This window comes from Phaethon aethereus (genome assembly GCF_964289735.1).
Source record: "Phaethon aethereus genome assembly, chromosome: 6".
Lineage (NCBI taxonomy): Eukaryota > Metazoa > Chordata > Aves > Phaethontiformes > Phaethontidae > Phaethon > Phaethon aethereus.
The window spans coordinates 18119396-18137902 of record NC_138580.1 but is presented as its reverse complement, the minus strand read 5'-3'; the positions used below and the strand labels follow the sequence as shown (position 1 = coordinate 18137902).

Genomic DNA, 18507 nt, shown 5'->3' with positions numbered 1-18507 from the left:
CGCACCCCATGCGACAGCATCCCCAGTGGTCCCCATCCTGCTCCTCAGACAAAGCACCCCCCAAGTGCCCCATCCTGCCTGGGGACCCAGCCTCCCCCCACAGACCCCACTCTGCCCCTAAGCTGGTTCCCCGGCGCTGCACTGAGCTCCTGCTCTCGCTCCCCGCTGCATGGCCCCGAGAGCAGGGATGGGGGTGCCCCTCTCCCCCAGCCCCCCTGCCCCGCAGCCGCAAGGCTGGGGGGGCTCTGGCCGCTGGGAGGGAGCGGACGGGGGGAGGAAGGAACGGGCCCTTCCCGCTGCGGGGAAAGCGCGGCGATTTCCAACCCAAACACCCCGGCGCTCAGCAGCCGCATACTTTCCCAGCGTCCCTCCCCTCCTTTATTCCCGAGGACATTGGCGATCAAACCCAGGTTGGCCCCATCTCCCGCTCCTGCAGTGAGGTCATCGAGCTGTGTTTGTGACATCCTGGCGTCTCCATGGCAGCACGCTGTGATGTCATAAGCCGAGGGTTGCGACCTCACAGCAGGAGGAGAATGATCTTATTAAAACAACATGGTCCCCGTCCACGGCCGCTCGCAGCCGGGGGGCTCCGGTGCGGAGTAGTGGCCAGTGGAGGGGCTGGTGGCAGCTGGGGAGACCCCAGGGATGGAGTCCTCCCTGGGGTTGTGTCACCAGTGGGTGCTGGTAGTGACATGGGGCACGATCCAGCACCGAAAGCAGAAGGCAGCCCCCAGAGCTGAGCTCCCCGACCAATAAAAACTCACAAGCTCCATGGTGCTGGGGTGACAGTGAATTTGGGGACTGCCACACCAGGGCTCACTGCTCAGGGTCCCCCGGGCTTGGCTGTGGTGCTGCCCACCTCTGGGGCTGAGTGTCTGGGGCCTTATCGGGGCGCAGAGCCCTTTCATGTCAGGCCGGCGGGTGGCGAGCAGAGCTGACGAGGACCTGTCCCCAGATCAGAGCCGCCCGGCGCTGACAGCGACCGCAGGGCCTGTTCTTAAATTAGACAGGTCCCCCGCCTCCGCCTGGCTGGCACTCCCAGACCCTGCCCTATGGCCGGACACAGCCCGGGACATCCCTGCCCACAGAGCTCCACGTGGCCAGTGGGTCCCACACACATGTGCGCACACGAGTGGGCACACGCTGTACCCCCACCAAGGGCTGGTTGGTGGCTGGGCATCACTCGGGCACCAACAGGAGGGTGATGGATAGATGGAGGGGTGAATGGGAGGATGGACAGATGGATGGGTGGGTAGCTAGCTGGATGAATGGGCAGGTGGCTGTGGGGATGGGTGGGAAGAGGGATGCACACGATTGTCAATGGATGGATGGATGGATGGATGGATGGATGGATGGATGGATGGATGGATGGATGGATGGATGAGAGCACAGGCAGCTCAGTAGATGGATGGAGAGATAGTTGTGAGATAGAAAGCTGTGTTGATGGATGGATGGGTAGATGGATGAGTGGGCAGGTGGATGGATGGATGGATGGATGGATGGATGGATGGATGGATGGATGGATGGATGGGAGGAAAGATGGCCCTAGCATTCCTTAGTGAGCCCCGGTGGCTCTGGATGCTGCTGCTCTTTCCCAGCAACCCCAATCTCACACACCAGCAAAAAAAGCCCGGCTCTGTCCTGGGAGAGAAGGGAACATCCATGTCCCAAGGGGGGAAAATCTGCCTTTCTCACTGAGCAACAACTCGAGGGCCTGACCTTTTACTGCTGCAGCAGTGCACCCTCACTGCGAGCACAGGATCCACTCTCTGCTGCCCAGAGGGGAAACTGAGGCCGAGGGGGACCCGCCTCAGGGCAGCAGAGCTGAACCACCCCTCTCTGGGCAAGCACGGTGCTGTGGCTGGTGCCGCTCCCTCCAGCTCCCCGCACATCCGTCTGTCTGGCCATAGGAAGGACATGCATTGCTTGGGCTGGAAGCGATGCTGCTGGGAGGGGGTGTCCTTGGGCCCCCGCGGGCCGTAACCATGATGTCATGTGGCAGCGTACACAGCCCGCTCTGTGCACGGGTCCCCGAATGGGCTTCACAAGTTCTGTGTGGGAGGCATCGACCGTGGCCCACAGCCAAGGGAACTGGAGTCGGGAGATAAAATCAGGTTTGCTTTGGGCCGGAGCAAACAGCCTTCTGCGGGAGGAGTAAGGGACAGGGAGAGCGGCTGGAGTGGAGGAGAAACCTCTCCATCTCAAAGGGCTTGGCGGAGAGCAGAGGCGACGGAGGACAAGCCGGCAAAGCCTGGTGCTGGTCTCACCGGTCCCAGGCTGGCCAGGAGTGGGGTCAGCTCCCTTCACGCCTACTTGACTTAGAATAACTCCATAGGCACTTGAAGTCACTAATCAGCCAGGACCACTTGAGAGCAGCCCGGGGCTGCCTCCTGTCTCCCATGATAACGGGCCGCCAGCCCCAGCTCGCTCCAGCATCCCACTCCCACGTCCTCAGGGAAAGGTCCTGGCCAGCTGGGGCCCTGCAGGGCACGAAGCGGGGGGAGCCCAGAGCAGAGATCACCACCGGGTGCTGAGCCCCAAGTGGTGTGCAGGGATGACACCAGCATGCTCGTTGATTTACCTCTTCTTCCAAAAGCTTTGTGCTGTCCCCAAGCCTCTGACCAGGTCCGAGGGGTCAAACAGAGGGAAACAAGGAGATGGGAACCCTTGGGAGACTGACAAGAGGGTCCCACTTGAACTCTCTATGTGGGAGAGGAGCAGCTGTCTCCAGGTCTGGGATTTGTCCCTATCCCTCTGGATCTCCCTATGTCCCCCCTGTGCAGCCCTGCCGGCCACAGCACGGCTCATGACTCAGGCAGTGACAACGCGGTGACAACACAGCTGTCGCCATCTCCAGTTAAATGCTGTGGGCTATTTACAGTCCCGGGACACCGGGCTCAGCCTTCTCACAGCCTGGGCTGTCCGGGAGGTGAGTCAGGGGATGCCCTCCCCTGGGACACCCTGCTCCCCCGGCTGTGGGAGAGCAAAGGGGGGTTAGCAGATGCAGCCCTGGGAAAAGTTTCCAGCCCCTGGGTGACACTGCACGAGTCACGCAAAGAAGCTGTCACTCCGTCCCGGCAGCCAGGACCCTATATGCTGGGGGCAGCACACCGTAAGCAGCGTGTGGTGGGTGGGTTGGGCTCCCCTTTTAGAACGGGGGGGGGGGGTGTCCCACAGTGCCTGTCTCTGCACCCACAGGGCCCACCAGTGAGGTTACGGTGCTGCTGCGGGACGAGTGAGTCGCAGCATCACTGGGACAGAAGGACACATGAGATGGGACCTGCCACCTCCAGCTCCCCATCCCCATGGATAAAAGCAGCGTTTGCTCTCCTGCCTCTGCCCGGCTTGTCACGAAGCTGGGGCCAGGGCTGGCCCCGCGCTGGGCGTCCCTGGCTTCCCGGGAACCGGCCATGCCCCCCGCGGTATCCTCCGGCTGCCGGTGTGTCACGGCCCAGCCGCTTCCCTTCGGAAGTCCCGGCCGGGCGGCTCAGGGGGGGCTCTGACTCACCCGCTCCCTCATCCCCTTCCCGCACGGCCTCCCCCGCAGCCTGGCAGCCAGCCCCGGCGGAGCCCCCGGCCACCCCCGCCGCCGCTGCCCGCCGTCCGAGGGCGGGGAGCACAGCCTAGCGGCGGGAGCGGGAACGAACCGCGCTGCCGGTGCCCCCCCTGGCCCCGGCCGGGCTGCGGGGGGCAGCGGGGAGCGGCCCGGGGAGCCGCCACGGCCGGCGCTGCGAGGACGGGCAAAGCTTGCCCTTCCGCAGGGCCAAGCGCAAGGTCCTTGCAGCCGGGTGGGGACAACCCCCAGAACCAGGCTGGGGGGGGGGGATGGAGGGAAAGCAGCCCTGTTGAGCGGGATTTGGGGGTACTGTTGGATGAAAAATTGGATATGAGCTGGCAACGGGTGCTCACAGCCCAGAAGGCCAACCGTATCCTGGACTGCATAACCAGAAGCGTGGGCAGCAGGCCGAAGGAAGGGGATTCTCCACCTCCATTCCACGCTGGTGAGACCCCACCTGGAGTCCTCCATCCAGCTGTGGAGCCCTCAGCACAGGAAGGACAGGGACCTGTTGGAGCGGGTCCAGAGGAGGCCACAAAAATGCTCAGAGGGATGGAACACCTCTCCTGTGAGGACAGGCTGAGAGAGTTGGCATTGCTCAGCCTGGAGAAGAGGAGGCTCCAGGAGACGTTATCATGGCCTTCCAATATATAAAGGGCTTTACAAGAAAGATGGAGAGAGACTTTTTACCAGGGCCTGTAGTTTTTACCGGTTTTGCAAAGGGCAAAAGTTTTAGACTGGAAGAGGTGTCGAGGTCCCACTCCCCAGCATGGGAAGGCAGCCTCAGCAGGCTGGGAGAGGCCGGGCGTGCCACGGGGAGCGGGAGCGGCGGGGCTGGAAAGCCCCGGGCAGGGCTGGGGGCCTGGGCAACCCCGCTGCTCCCGGCTCTGGGCCCGGCTGGAGCAGGGCGAGCTGCAGAGCTGGCTATGAACAGCCATGAGATGGCGGCAGGCGCTCACGCTTGGCTGTCCCAGCCCGGGGGTGCCTCACGGGTGTTTGCAGGCACAGGGGTGCCCGCACCCTGCACCGCCAGCCCCGGCCCCGCTGGCAGGGAGCACAGCAAGCGCCAGCCTGGAGCCCAGCCTGGGACATCCCCCATCCCCCAGTGAGGCAGGACCGAGGGGACAACAGCCACTCGTGGTGCTCTGTCTGCCCAGCCGAGGGACAAAACCTCCCCGTCCAGGACCTTGAACCCATTGCCCGATAAAGGTGGTTAATGATCAGCGCTGGGACGCCCCAGCCAGAGGCACGGTGCCCGCTGACCTGCGAGGGACACCTGGGCAGAGCAGTGCCCTGCCCCACAGCCCTAGGCCCTGGTGGCAGTGCCAGGTTAGCCAGAGGGGACATGTCCTGCACCCATGGCCCCAGACACCATCGTGACAGGGCCCGCTTGTGGGCTGGACAGCCTGGCCTGCACGAGGTCAGGCAGGAGCTGGTGCCATGATCTCCCTGGCATGGTGACAAACCAAACCCACCTCCAGCTGGGGTGCCAGCAGCTGCACTGGGTGTGCTGACATCTCCCCATCTGGGCTCCCGCTGGCAGCGCCCAGAGGAAGCGCTGAGAGAGACCCTGAGGCAGCTTGGACCCAGATCCCCAGGGCACCATCCTGCCCCGCACCTCCAGGCTGAAGCACCCCCAGGGGATGGAGGCAGGGCAAGAGGGCTCAGGCCATGGGGGGCAGCATCCATGAAGAGCAGGCCCAGCCATCCAGCCATGAGCCTGCTGCTGCTGTGGGGTGTGCAGGGTCTGGGCTGTGGCACCCAGTGCTGGGGTGCGATGCTGATGTCGGCACACGATGCACAGTGCCTGGTGAGCCTGCCCGTGTGTGATGCCCGGCATGCAGCACCCAGTGCCAACACCAGTACTGGTGCCACACACCGCATCGTGCCCAGGGTGCTGTACCTGCCGTGCTGTGCCAGTGCTGGCTGTCAGCTGCCCGGTGCATGGTGCTGTTGAGCAGTGCACAGCGCGCAGCACCCAGTACCTGGTATGTGGCACCGGGTGCTGCTGATGCCAGTTCCTGGTATCTAGCACCCGGTGCATGGTGTGTGATGCTGGTGAGTGGTGCCCGGTGTACGGTACTCGGTGTATGGCATGTGGTACCTGGTGTGCCGTAACCGGGACTCCGCACGCTGCAGCCGGTGTCCATCGCCCAGCACGGATGTGCAGTAGCTGGCACAAGGTGCCGGTACACGCTGCCTGGTACCTGGTGCAGCAGCCGGTACCGGGGCCGGTACCCAGTGCGCAGCACCCGCTGCGCGATGCTCATTCAGTTCTCGATGTACGATGCCCGATGCCCGTGCCCGGTTGCCACCCCCGCACCGCCCCCCGCACCACCCCCAGTGCCGCCCCCCGCCGTCCCCGGTGCCTCCCCGCCCCGCCCCGTCCCGTCCGCTGCCGACGGAGCATGGCGGGCCCGAGCGGCGGGGCCCGGCGGCCGTTGCTGCCGTTGCTCCTGCGTCTCCGCCCGCCGCCGCCGCCGCGCAGCAGCCCGGGGCCGCCGCGCAGGGCCGGGGGTTCGGCGGCGGCGGCGGCGGCGACGGCGGCGGGGCCGGCGCGGCTGAAGGGACCGGAGGAGCTACCGGGACCGGGGCTGCTCCGGACTTTCGTCTGGCTCTTCCTGCGCGGCTACCTGCTGCACACGCACCGGCTCCAGGTGCGCCGGGGCAGCCCGGCCCGGGGGCGCGGGGGGCCGCGGGGGCCTGGGCACCCTGCACGGGTGGGGGGGGGTGCGTGGGGTGGAGGGGCTCCCGGGTGGGCTGCAGGCAGGGTGCTGTGCGTGGCGGTGGGGGCTTTGCAAGCGGGGGAGTGGATGGGTGGGTGCTGGAGGCGGGGGGAGCATCCCGCAGGTGACGGCGGGGAGTTGAGCGGGGGCGCGGGAGAGGAGGGGCCAGGCGACGGGGAGCGCCCCTGCCCCGTGGGGTGATGCTGGGCCGAGCGGCACGGAGAGGGGCCAGAGCAGGACCGGGTGGCCCCGGGAGGGTCCTGCTAGCCCAGGGCTGCTCCAGCGGCCCCGAGCTGGCCCAGGCAGCCGAGGGCAAAGGCTCGGGGGCGACTCACGGCAAGCTGGAGGGGCCGCGGTTTTGGGTGGTGAGGGGGGTGGCAGGCAGCCAGGCAGGTGTTTGGGCAGATGGTACCCAGGGAGGCAGGGGAGGGATAGGCAGAGGTGTTTGTTTTCTTCTGTCAACACTTCCTCATACGTCGGATGAAGCAAGCGATGGGCTTGGCTGGCCGTGAGCCAGGCGGCATCTTCCAGCGCCCTGGAGCGCTGACCGGCCGGGAGAGGAGCCGAGCAGGATCAGGCCTCCCCGGCACCGCAGGGCTGTTTGGAGAAGAGGCTGTTGCAGGGCAGCGGGGTCTTGGGGAGCAGGCGTGGGAGCTTCCTGCTGCTCCCTCCTGCCCCTGGGGCTCTGAGCACGGCCTGGCTTTGAGGACAGATGCCCATGTGCCCTGGAGGTGCCTTACCCCAGTTTCTGGCAGCTCCAGCTTCTCTCGGCCCCACTCTGCAACGCCTGTGCTGTGCCGGGGCGGCCATCCCTCCCCCTCCTCCTGCCACCACCCGCGTGGAACGTCTCCCCGTGGTGACGAATCCAGCTGAATCCGGGCGCAGGCTGCGATGCAGTCAGTCACCAAGGGAGATTGTACCACGTGCATCCCCGCAGCCACGGGGAACGGGGACCAGGGCTTCCCTGCTAGGTCCCCTGCAGCCCCTTGGGCTTGGCCCCACTCCGCAGGGGCTCTGGCAATGCCTGAGTGGGATGGAAAGCACCCCTTGGATGTGGCCCTGTGCAGATCCACTTGCAAAGGGGTGCCTGTCTCCCCCCGAGGGATGTGCTTGGGGGTCATGGTACTCCCCGGTGGGGAGGCAGGCATGGCACCCTTGGGTGCTGCCAAGGAGAGGGGAGTTGTGGCCGGCAGAGCCCAGAGCAAGACTGGTGCTGGTGGATGTCTCCTGGCTGACTTGGGAGCCCCGTCCTGCCCCAGCCTGGTGCTGCCCTCCCAGTGCTGATCATTAACCACCCTTATCTGGTGGCGGGTTCAAGGACCCCTGTGGGGCCTGTTGTCCCCGGGTTGAGCAGAGCTGGGGCCATGCTGGAAGCAGCTTGGACTTGCTGACAGCCAGTGCAATGGCCCTGCATCTCAGCAGAGCCCTGTGCTTGGAAGTTGTCCCTGTTCCTCCTGTCCCCTCTTGGCCTTGCTTTCCCAAAAGACCCAACAGGCCCTCCAGGCATCTCTGGGGTGGGTGAGGGATGTGCCAGCCCATGCCGGGGGTCAGTGCCTGGTGTGCTTAGTGCTGGCCATGTGCCTAGAGAGATCAGGCAAAGACATCTGCAGTGCTTCTAGGATGGTGCCAGCTTTGGCGGGTCAGAGGCGGGTACTTGGGCCCAGCTGGTGTTGAGGGGTCCTTGGGGTAGGTGAAGAGCATGCTGGACACATGCAGGGCAGGGTTGGGGCAGGGAGGGACTGATCTACCTCCAGTGCTGAACTCTGCTCCCCACTCCACTGTCCCGTTCACTCTGCTGTGCCCTGGTGCATCACAGCTGATGTCCCGGCGCATTTACGGCCCCATCTGGAAGTCCACCTTCGGGCATTACGAGAACATCAACATCGGGAGCCCGGTGGTGCTGGAGCAACTGCTGCGGCAGGAGGGCAAGTACCCCATGCGAAGCGACATGGCCCTGTGGAAGGAGCACCGGGACACCCGGCAGCTGCCCTACGGACCCTTCACCGAGTGAGTCCTGCCCTGGCTGCGCTCTGCGGGGCGGCAGGCAGCTCCTGTCCCTTCCTCAGGTGTAGGGCCCCGGTGGCAGCTCGCATTGCTCCTGCAAGCAGCGTGTCCCCCCCAGGCAGAAGATCATGGCCATGGGGGGGTGGAAAGACCCCCCGGGGTGGTTCCAGCCTGGTGTTGGGAGGATGCACTTGGGGATTGGGAAACTGCTGCCACCCACTGTCCCGCTGCCTGGCCGTGCTCCCGGCGCTGAGCCCCGTCCCCGCGCAGGGAAGGGGAGCGCTGGTACCGCCTGCGCCAGGTCCTCAACAAGCGGCTGCTGAAGCCCTCGGAGGCACTGCTGTATGCGGACGCCATCGGGGAGGTGGTGTCGGACCTGATGGTGCGGCTGCGGGACGAGCGGAGCCGCAGCCCCTCGGGAGTGCTGGTGGGGGACGTGGCCAACCTCCTCTACCGCTTTGCGCTGGAAGGTAGGGGGGTCCTCCCCATCACCCCTGCCCTGTCCTACTCTTCCCATCCCTGCAGAGGTCTGCATGAGGCCTTTTCCCCACAGGGATCTCCTATATCCTCTTCGAGACCCGCATTGGGTGCCTGAAGCAGCAGGTCCCTGCTGAGACCCAGCGCTTCATCGACTCCATCAACCTCATGTTCAAGAACTCAGTCTTCGCCACCGTCCTGCCTCGATGGAGCCGCAAGGTGCTGCCCTTCTGGGACCGCTACCTGGATAGTTGGGACACCATCTTTGCCTTCGGTGAGCAGTGACAATGGGGGCCCGGCATAGTGGGATCGGACTCCCTAAGGACCCTCAAAAGTGGGGCAATCCCCAGGCACGTGTCCTTTTGGCCACTCTCGCTCTGTCAGCACTGGGTCCTGCTCTCTGTCCCTGCAGGCAAGACCCTGATTGACCGAAAGATGGAGGAGTTGGAGGGGCAGGTGGAGCGGGGCAAGGAGGTGTCCGGCTACCTGAGCTACCTGCTGGCCAGCGGCAGGCTCAGCCTGGACGAGGTCTATGGCAGCGTGGCCGAGCTGCTGCTGGCCGGCGTGGACACGGTGAGAGCCGGGCAGCCGCCGCTGGGAGATCCCCGCTGAGCTCCGTGCCGGTGGGGGAGCCACAGGACCACACTCAGCCACGCTCACCAGCCCCTGCGAGCTCTGGGCTGGTGGTTGGGGGGGCTGATGCCCCACAGGGGCAAACCCTCAGGGATCGGTCGGTACAGACCCTGTCCTCCACTCTGCTCCCTGCCCTGCTCCTTGCCTCACTTTGCCCCATGCTCGCTGCCCCTCATCCCAGCTTCCCTGCGCACCGGAGCAGGGGCTGTCAGGTGCCATACTGGTGCCACGCTTGGCACAAGGCTGCTCAGGTACCAGCCCCATCTCCCTCACTCCCCTTGGCGCTCTGCTCCCCCAGACCTCCAACACTCTGTCCTGGGCCCTGTACCACCTCTCCCGGGACCCGGCCATCCAGGAGGCCCTGTACCAGGAGCTGAAAGCCGTCGTGCCTGCCAACCGGTTTCCTGGTGCTGAGGATATCCCCAAGATGCCGATGCTTCGGGCCGTCATCAAGGAGACGCTAAGGTACAGCCCAGCTTTGCCCCTGCCCCAGCATCCAAATCACCAGCCCCTTCCCCAGGGACAGTCCCTTCTCCCTCCCACCGGGGGATGAACCAGCCAGGCAGGGTGCAGTGCTGGATTTCAGTCCCCCAGGGCCACGTCCATCCACCTCCTTCCTGGGGAATGGGATGGAGCTGCTGAACAGCAGGAGATGCTCTCCCTTGTCCTGCCTGTGGATTTCTTCCTCTAGTGTCCCCAGATGGCTCCTGTTTCCTCACTAACTCTCCCCATATCCCAGGGTCTACCCTGTGGTGCCCACCAACGCCAGGGTCTTCTATGAGAAGGACATTGTCATCGGAGACTACCTCTTCCCCAAGAACGTGAGTGAGGGCTGTGCCGTGGGGATCCCCGCTGCGCTCAGTGGGGCCGGCAGCAGCCACTAACCCCTGCCCCCGGCTTCCTTCCCCCCAGACCCTCTTTGTCCTGGCACACTACGCAATGTCCCACGATGAGACCTACTTCCCTGAGCCTGAGCGTTTCCTGCCCCAGCGCTGGCTCCGGGGCCACGGCTCCCCCCACCACCCCTTCAGCTCCATCCCCTTTGGGTACGGGGTCCGTGCCTGTGTCGGCCGCCGCATCGCCGAGTTAGAGATGCATCTGGCCCTCGCCAGGGTGAGTAGGGACTCCCCCACCCTGGGTAACTCGCCACGAGCTGGGATTGGAGCCCCAGGGACTCCCCAAGGCACTGCCACCCCCCTTCTCCCCACAGATCATCCAGGCGTTTGAGGTGCGTCCGGACCCTCGTGGCGTGGAGGTGATGTCCGTGTCCCGCATCGTCCTGGTGGCCGACAAGCCCATCAACCTGGAGTTCATCGCTCGCCCGGAGGCCCCCTGACTGAGCACCCATCCTCCCAGGGTGCCGAGCGGGGACCCTGCTGCCCCAGAAGGAGGGACAGGAAGGCAAACCCACCCCAGAACCCACCCCTTGTCCAGCTTGGGCCAGGGTGCTCCCAGTACCACTGTGGGGAAGTTGAGGGGGATGAGGGATGCCCCCAAATTGCCCCTGGGGCACTAGTATCCCCCTACCCCAAATCAGCAGGAGGCTTGGGGAACTGCTGTGCCTTTCACACGCCGCGAGGGGTTGTGTCGCCCCATCCCGTGCCCAGCTGGGCTGCATCAGGGACCTGGGAGCTGTGCCGGGGTAGGGGGAAAGCGGGGAGGGGGCTTGCAGCCGTTTGGTGTCTCCTTTGTCCCGTCCTTGTGTAGTTGCGCGTGAATCTGTGCCTGGAGCCAGGACGTCTGGGTCCTCTCTGAACAGCTGACCTTGGCCTCAGCCGCTTCTCCATGCCTCAGTTTCCCCCCTGCCTCCCAGGGGAGGGTGGAGCGCCGCTGGGGGTTTGGGGTTTGCGCCTGGTGCCGAGGGCCGGAGCCAGCCCTGGCCCCGGGCAAGGGGAGCAATAGCGCAGCACGGCCCCCGCGATGGGGAGGAGGCCTGTCACCACCCGGCGCTGGTGTCCTGTCCCCTGGCAGGGCCAGCCGGCCCCGGGGGGTGCCGCGCAGCCGGGACCTTTCACTATCAGCCGGTATTTCACCGAGATGCTGATACGGGGTTATGGGAAGGGGGCAGGACTCGCTCCAGGAGGAGCGGCCAGGGGCGGATCGGCTCAGATCCCCCCCCACCAGCGGGGACATGGGGCTGATGCCCAGGGCCATTGCAGGGACTCAGAGCTGGCAGTAGCCACAGGCAGGGGCTGCATAGCCCCTTGCCCAGGCTCCTGGAGAGCTGTGGTATGGGGCACCCTAACAGTGAACCCCCTCACCTTCCTGCTGCCTGGGGCTCCTAGCTGGGCTGAGGGAAGCTGCAGGCGGGCACCAAGGCTGCCATCCCTGGGGTGTCCCCGAGGGTCCCCGCACACCACCACCATAGTGGAGCTATCAAAGCTGCACACCCCACATCCCCGTCCCCCTGGCTCTACCCACATGGGCAGAGGTGCCACCCTGTGCCCCTGCCACCCGCGCTGGCATCCCAGGCCAGGTCCCCCAGCCCTGCCAAGCAGCTGCACCCCCTTCCCAGCCCATCTCTCTCCGGAGGAGCTGTGCCCAGCTGCACCCCAGAAAGGCGAGGCGGTGGTTCCTGGAGCAGACTGCTTTATTACACAAGGCTGAACAGACCAGCAAATTAAATAAATACCCCCTGACCACCCCAAAATGTGCACAGGGTTCCCATGCAAAGTGCCCATCCTGGCACCAGCTCAAGCACAGGCTGAGCCTCTGCTGGGGAGCTCCAGCCCCGCGTGACCCTACAATAAACAAGCCTCTGTGTGCAGCTGAGCCTACGCTACCGGGCACCGGGCGCAGCCGGCGGGACCGTGCTCGCTGAGGGGGGAGCCACGGTCCAAAGCGCTCAAATCTGGCAGCAGGATGGGGACAGGGTGGCCGAGTCCCCCAGGGCCATGCAGGGCCATACAGGTGCCCAGTTGTGGGCATGGCTCGGCTCCTCCAGCACAGTGCCCGTCGAGCATCACCGTGTGCTTGTTGGCAGAAGGCACTCCCGGGCCCCCTTTTCCCCGCTGCCTGCCTCCCCAAGGCCGGCAGGATCTGGCCCTGGACTCAAGACGAGTCCCAGGACCAGGGTGGCTGGCAGGTCCTCCCCACGGAGAGCCACCGGGGCCAAGCCTCCTTCCACAGCCCCAGAGCCACGCAAGAGGCCCCAAGTCAGATGAGACGGCAGCACTTCCTTGGTGTCTTCAGAGCGAGGATCAGTTGATGCCTGCGGGGTGAGAGAGCGTGCGAGGCCATAACCCCCCGGCAGGCACTGGTGCTGGGCTGGGCACCCTGCAGCACGGCCCTCCAACCCGCCCCGGCGGACAGCAGGGTCTTGCCTCCATCCCTGGCTTGGATGCCACATCCTGGTGGCCCCCTGCAGCTCCTGACTCCTTGGGCACCAGGGATGGGGTGAGTGAAGGCACCATGATGGGGAGATGGGGAAGGTCCCACGTCTGGTGTGGTTAACACACACCACTCCCAGTCCTCTTCTGTCTGGAGCAACTGGGCACTGCTGGGGGAACTGGTGAGCATGGGGCTGTCCCAAGCCCATTCCCCACCACCACCACCCCAAAAAAACATCATCACCTTTGGGAAGCAGCTGGGCACTGGGGCCAGCTCCCCCATCCCCAGTTCAACCTAAGTGGATGCCAAGGTGGGTGCCAGCGCTGTGCCCACCCCTTGCCAGTGAGGACTCACTGGGCAGTGGGCAAGTGGAGCCAGTGCGGCCCGGGAGTGAGCCCCATCCCTGGGGCAAGTAGCTTCAGGGCCGCTGTGGGTGGAGGGGGTAGAGGGCTCAGCCAACGATGGCCCGTGGGCCAGCCACTCTGTGCACATGGCTAGTGGTGGGCAGCATGTCCGGGGTGTGTGAGTGGGGGTCTGTCCCCTCTGTGTCCCCCAGGAATGGCACCGAGGGGCTCAGGTCTCAGGGGGCACTCTGAGGTGAGGTAAGAAAAGAGCTTTTGTCTTGAGGTTCATCACACCCCAAAACCCTCATGCTGCCCACAGCCCAGGGACCTGCAAAACCTCCATCCCACACGCTGCCTGGATGGGGGTCTGGGCATGTCTCCATGGCAGGTGCCCCCATCCTTCCTCACAGACACCAGGGATCAGGGCCCCAGAAGGGATCCCTTGTGATCCCTGTGTCCCCAGGGACAAGCAGCATCTGAGTCTTGCCATCCCCAGCTGGGCACCCAGCGCTGCTGGTCCCCAGCCCCAGCCTCCTCCGTCCCCCAGGGCTGGTTTGGCTGGGGTGGAGGTGGGTGGCCCGAGCAGGGAGGTGACGAGGTACAGGTGACCCAGCGGTGGGGAGGGGACGGGCGTGCAGTGGCGGGGGACGGCGCCTACCTGAAGTGGAGAGAAATGGAGGGTGCAAGTGGAGAAAGACGGAGCGTCGTGGGCTAAGAGTTAAGAGCATCGATACCTGCAGGAGTGAGCACAAGGGCCTGGAGGATGTCAGAGAGGGAGACGATGCCCCGCGGGTGCTGGTTCTCGTCCACTAGAACCAAGCGATGGACCTGTGGGCGCAGGCAGAGCATCACAGGCAGGTCGGGCAGTGGGCAGGGGGGCCTGGCGCTGGCACGAGGTGCCCTGGCCGCTCACCTGCTCCTTGGCGATGCGGTCGATGATGTCCTCCATGGTTTCGTGGGGGTAGCAGGTGAGGACTCCCTCCAGGCAGATGGTACGCTGCCGCAGCGCCTCCCGCACGCTGATGTCCAGGTTGTTGTAGGTCTTCTGGGCTGCCAGGTGCTAGGGGAGAGGTAGCCCCATCAGTGCCCCAACGTGTCCTGGCACCCCGTTACGCTGGCACGGAGGGGACACCTGAGCCCTGATGACACACAGGGCAGATCTGCACCAGCACGCGCATCGGTGCACGTGGGGCGGGTTTGCATGGGCACAGGCACGTGAGCACCCCACCAGCACCGTGCAAGGGGCCACACTCGTGCCCGGACGTGCAAACGCACAGCGTACTCACAATGACATCGAACCGGGAGTAGAGGCCGACCACTTGCCCTGCAAGGAGAGGTAGCACAGGGGTTGGGGAGGGGGCCCTGAGGACCAGCCGCTGTGCTCCCCCTGCACCCCAAGAGCCAGGCTGGGGGGAATGGGAATTTTTGTGTGGGGATGGGGCTGGAGTCGCTGACAGAGGGAGATGGGGGTGTTGCTGGTCCCCTCCCCAGGTACCAGCATCGTTGATGACGGGTAGGGCAGAGACACGGCGGTCCACAAAGATCTCCAGGGCGGCGTAGATGGGGGCTGTCTCAGGCACAACGGCCACGTCGCGGAAGGTGCCAACGCACAGCTCCTGCACCGTTTTCTTCAGAAAGCGTGGCTTGGGGATGGTGGAGCCCTGCGGTTGGGCAGGGCAAGGCTGGGCTGGCACCTACACGTGCCCCGGCACCCTTGCTTGTGCCCCTACGCGCCCGCCATGTGCGTCCACACGCAGCCCCGGCACTCACGAAGATGTGGAGGAACTTGAGGATGCGCTTGTGCGTCAGGATGTGCAGGACGTTGCCTGAGATGGGCTCGATGACGGGCAGGCGGTGGATCTTGTGCTTGATCAGGGAGTAGACAGCGTCGAAGAGGCTGCGGGTGATGGGGACACCGGGCGGGGGGGGATAGGGCTGCATCCCAGGCACACCCCCGGCGGGGTGTGCTCTCCCCCAGCGGGCAGGCACTCACCTATTGCTCGGGGAGATGTAGACCAGTGGCTTGAAGGAGCCCTGCAGGTACACCTCTGACAAGGGAGACAGGTGAGACAGAGGGGGTCCCCCAGTCCCCTCATGCAGCCCTGCACCCCCGGAGCCCACCTCCATGCCCTGCACCACATCCCTAGCCCAGCCACCCCCATGGCTCCCCACTTTTTACCTCTCCAGGTCTCAATCTTGTGCTCCTCCACCTCGTAGATCTGAACCTGAAGGCAGGGAGATGCCCTGGTCATGGTGGCCCCATGGGCGACTGAGGGAACTCTGGGGCACTGCCCCCTTCCCCGGGCATCCCACCGCATCGCCCTAAGCGCAGGGATTACATCCTGGATGCCAGGCAGAAGTGCACGAAGTGGACTCTGGGCTGGCCCAGGGCATCCCCCAGTCATGGTCTAGTGGTGCAGAGGGGACCAGGAGAGGTGGGGACAGCCCTTCCCTGCCCCAGGCCTGCCCCAAGCCCCTGTGCCCTCCCTGTGACACTCACCAGGGGTGAACGGTAGTAGCGGTGGAGGATGTTGATGAAGTCGGTGATGGTGAGCATCCCTGCAGGGACATGTGGGGCTGGCAGCACTGCCCGCACCCCTCACTGCCAGGCAGGGGAAGGGGACAGGCAGCACTGCCGGCACTTACCCACAAAGCTCTGTGTCTTGCTGTCCCAGAGCGGGGCAGCACGCACCCCGTTGGCCACCAGTGCCACGAAGGCTTTCTTGATCTGCTGGCAGAGTGGGGAGGGGGTCAGGGGGTCCCCCGAGCCCGCTCCACCCCCCTGCCCATCCATGCTGCTCCCCTGCTTTGTCACCTCCAGGGAGATGTCGAAGACGACGAGCTTGCAGCTGGTAGGGACAGCATCATAGCAGCAGTGGCTCCTCATGAAGTGCATGTAGACCTCAGCGTCGGGGGTCTGAAACTCACTCTCCGGGCCCAGCCCCAGCACCTCGTTGCCCAGCGTGAAGGTGACGGGTCTTGGTCTCCGCCTGTGCTCTTCCTCCTCCTCACCCTCCTCCCTGGGACACAGGGCCTCCGGGAACCCTGCAGGCAAACCCACCCCAGCCCTGGCCAGTGAGCTGATCTGCCGGGTCTCAGCACTCTCCTGCCTGGGGAGAGCAGGGGGATGCTGCAGGAGAGGGAGCTTCCCACAGACCCCCCCACATTCCCCACTCCACAGGGGCAGCACACAGCACTGCGGCTCTCCAGCTTGGGGGCACCAGGAGCTGCTGGGAAGGAGCTGAAGAGTGCAGCGATGAGGGGTATGGGCAGGGTGGGCAGAGGACTGATGTGCTCATTGCATGAGTGAGCCAGCCTCCCCCTTCTACGCACCTAGGCGCTGCTTGCTACCCACCTGCCTCCTCGGGGCGGGCAGCAACATCCAGTAGCGCCACCTGAGGGGGCACACAGCGAGGGGGTGTCAGCAGGAGCCAGCCCGGCCTCTCCCCAACCCACTGGTGCTGCCTGCACCCACCCGGCTGCCCCGGCCCTCCAGGCCGGGCAGAAGGGACCAACCTTTCAGGGAAGGGATGCGAGCTGGGCTCAGCCCCCCTCCTCCTGAGGAGTCCCCCGCCCGCCCAGGATCCCCGGAGCCTGCCGCCCCCGTTGTGGTTCCAGTCCAGGAAGCCCAGCTTGACTCCCCGCTCTGGGGGGGCAGCGGGGGTCCCCGGGTCAGGGCAGGGCACGGCAGAGCCACCCGGCTCCTCTCTCCGCTGTCGGAGCCGAGCGCGTCCCGCAGCGGCTCTGTGCCCGTCCTCTCCCTCTCCCAACCCCAAGGTGTAAATCCCGGTCCTGCTTCCTCCCGTGCTGGGAGCCCCGCCAGCCCCACCTGTCCCCCAGGGACCAGATTCGCCCCAGGAGACCCTACAATAACAAGGGGGGCAGCCCCGGGCGGGAGGGAGGCGAGCAGGGCCCATCGGCTGGCCCCGTGCCCCCCGGGGACCCCACCGAAACACAGCGGCAGAAGAGCAGCCCCGGACCACAAAGCCGCCGGCAGAGCCGATGTTTACCAGTCCCCCTGCAGTACCAAAGGCGCAGGGTCGGCTCCCTGGGGCCCTGGGGAGCCCGGGGCCACCCCCGGGAGCGAGGCGACCCCACGCCAACATCCCCCAGCCCTTCCCGAGGGGCTGGGGACAGCCGGGGCAGGCAGGCGGGCCAGGCTGCGCTCCGTGTCCTTGTCCCCACGGCTGCCTGGCCGTGGAAAGGGGACTGCCGGCCTCCCGCGTCCCCCCCACCCCAGGGGTGGCCCATCCCCAAGCGGGGGGCTGTAAAGCCGGGCCCCCCACCCGTACCTGGGGCGCGGCAGGGCCGGGGAGTCGCTCCATGCCGACTGTGGGGCAGCGCTGCTATTCTGGGCCCGCGGCGGGCGGGGGCCTGGCAGATAGGGTGTCAGCCAGCAACGCCAGCCGTGCCCCCGCCACCGCAGCGGGGGGGGCACCGCCGCGCAACCCCGCGCAGCGGGCTGGAGGGGATGGCCGCGGCCCCGGGGGCAGCGCTGGCCATGGGGACGCGAGGGAGGGGGGTGATGGAGAAATGGCCGGGGGCAGAAAACGGCCCCCCCGCCCCCCCCCCCGAAGCCTCCGCGGCCCCCCGTCCTCCGGGAGCGGTACTCAGCGCCTGCCAGGATGCGGCCCTGCCCGCCCAGGTGCTGCCCCCACCCCGTCCTTGCAGCGGGAGCGGGCGGGGGGCACAGCATCCCCCCTCGGCCCCGGGGCTGCTGGAGGAGGCCTGGACCCAGCCACTGGCCTAACCCTGCCTGTCTCTGACTGCTCCTGCACACGGTCCTGCCGCCGTTCAGCTGCCCCGGCCACGCCGGGTCTCACACCGGGGCAGCCCGGGCCTGCCGGGGAACTTCCTTCCTCGCCCGCCGGGCCCGGCTGCCCCCTCCTGCCCGCCTTCCGCTCGCTCCCGGCTCCGCTTCTATTTCAGGAGGGTTCAAATAACCCCTTGGCCGGCTGCCGTGCGGTCCCGGGAGCCGCCGTGGGCGAGTGGGCTGGTGGCCACCGGGCCAAGGGGACAAAGAGGCTCTGGCCGCCTCCCGGCGGACAGCTGGACCCTGGCCCACGGCGGGACGCGAGGAGCAAAAGCCCCCGTACCCTGAGGCTACCCCAAGTCAGGGAGGAAGAGGAGGGACGAGGCAGGACCGGTGTGACACCGGGACACGGCGGCCGCCCCGGCGCCGCAGCGGTGCGGGGGGTGGGGCAGGGCCGGGCCCTTGCGGCCGGGCTGGCCCCCGCGGGGCGCTGGCAGCGAGGAAGGGAGCAGGCGGCTCCGCTTTCGGCGGCTATTTTCAGGGGCTGGAGAGAAGCCGAGGAGCGATGAGATTGTCACCAAGGAGACCGGAGAAACAGGGCCCGGCTCGGCAGCGGGGAGAGGGGAGGGCTTTCTGCGAGCCCCGGGGCCCCGACATGGGGCTCAGCACCTCCCCTGGCCACCA

At 66.2% G+C, this 18507-nt stretch overlaps 2 protein-coding genes across 2 annotated transcripts; one reads left to right on the top strand and one right to left on the bottom strand.

The window, feature by feature from the left end:
• Positions 1-5879: 5879 nt before the first annotated feature.
• CYP27A1 (cytochrome P450 family 27 subfamily A member 1) lies at positions 5880-10732 on the top strand (the record flags this gene model as incomplete). The annotated part of the gene is made up of 9 exons (XM_082001769.1): positions 5880-6213; positions 8099-8289; positions 8557-8756; positions 8840-9037; positions 9176-9336; positions 9695-9861; positions 10136-10217; positions 10309-10509; positions 10607-10732. The coding sequence occupies exons 1-9, from the start codon at positions 5965-5967 to the stop codon at positions 10730-10732; spliced, it is 1575 nt and encodes a 524-aa protein (XP_081857895.1). The 5' UTR covers positions 5880-5964.
• A 2967-nt stretch (positions 10733-13699) lies between these two features.
• Positions 13700-17747, bottom strand: PRKAG3 (protein kinase AMP-activated non-catalytic subunit gamma 3). Its single transcript, XM_082001505.1, has 12 exons — positions 17363-17747; positions 16422-16465; positions 15886-16138; positions 15717-15798; positions 15571-15629; positions 15250-15295; positions 15064-15118; positions 14841-14967; positions 14566-14731; positions 14357-14394; positions 13984-14130; positions 13700-13898 (listed from the first exon to the last, which is right to left on the bottom strand). Exons 1-12 carry the CDS (start codon positions 17393-17395, stop codon positions 13782-13784), a joined length of 1167 nt encoding a protein of 388 aa, XP_081857631.1. The 5' UTR covers positions 17396-17747; the 3' UTR covers positions 13700-13781.
• Between the last annotated feature and the right edge of the window lie 760 nt (positions 17748-18507).

Coding starts and splice junctions, on each gene's coding strand:
- PRKAG3 (XM_082001505.1), bottom strand. CDS start 17,395: ATGGAGCGACTCCCCGGCCCTGCCGCGCCCCAG. Junction 16,466..17,362: donor CCGGCCCTGCCGCGCCCCAG/GTACGGGTGGGG, acceptor GTGCCCCCTCAG/GTGGCGCTACTGGATGTTGC. Junction 15,296..15,570: donor GCTACTACCGTTCACCCCTG/GTGAGTGTCACA, acceptor CCCTGCCTTCAG/GTTCAGATCTACGAGGTGGA.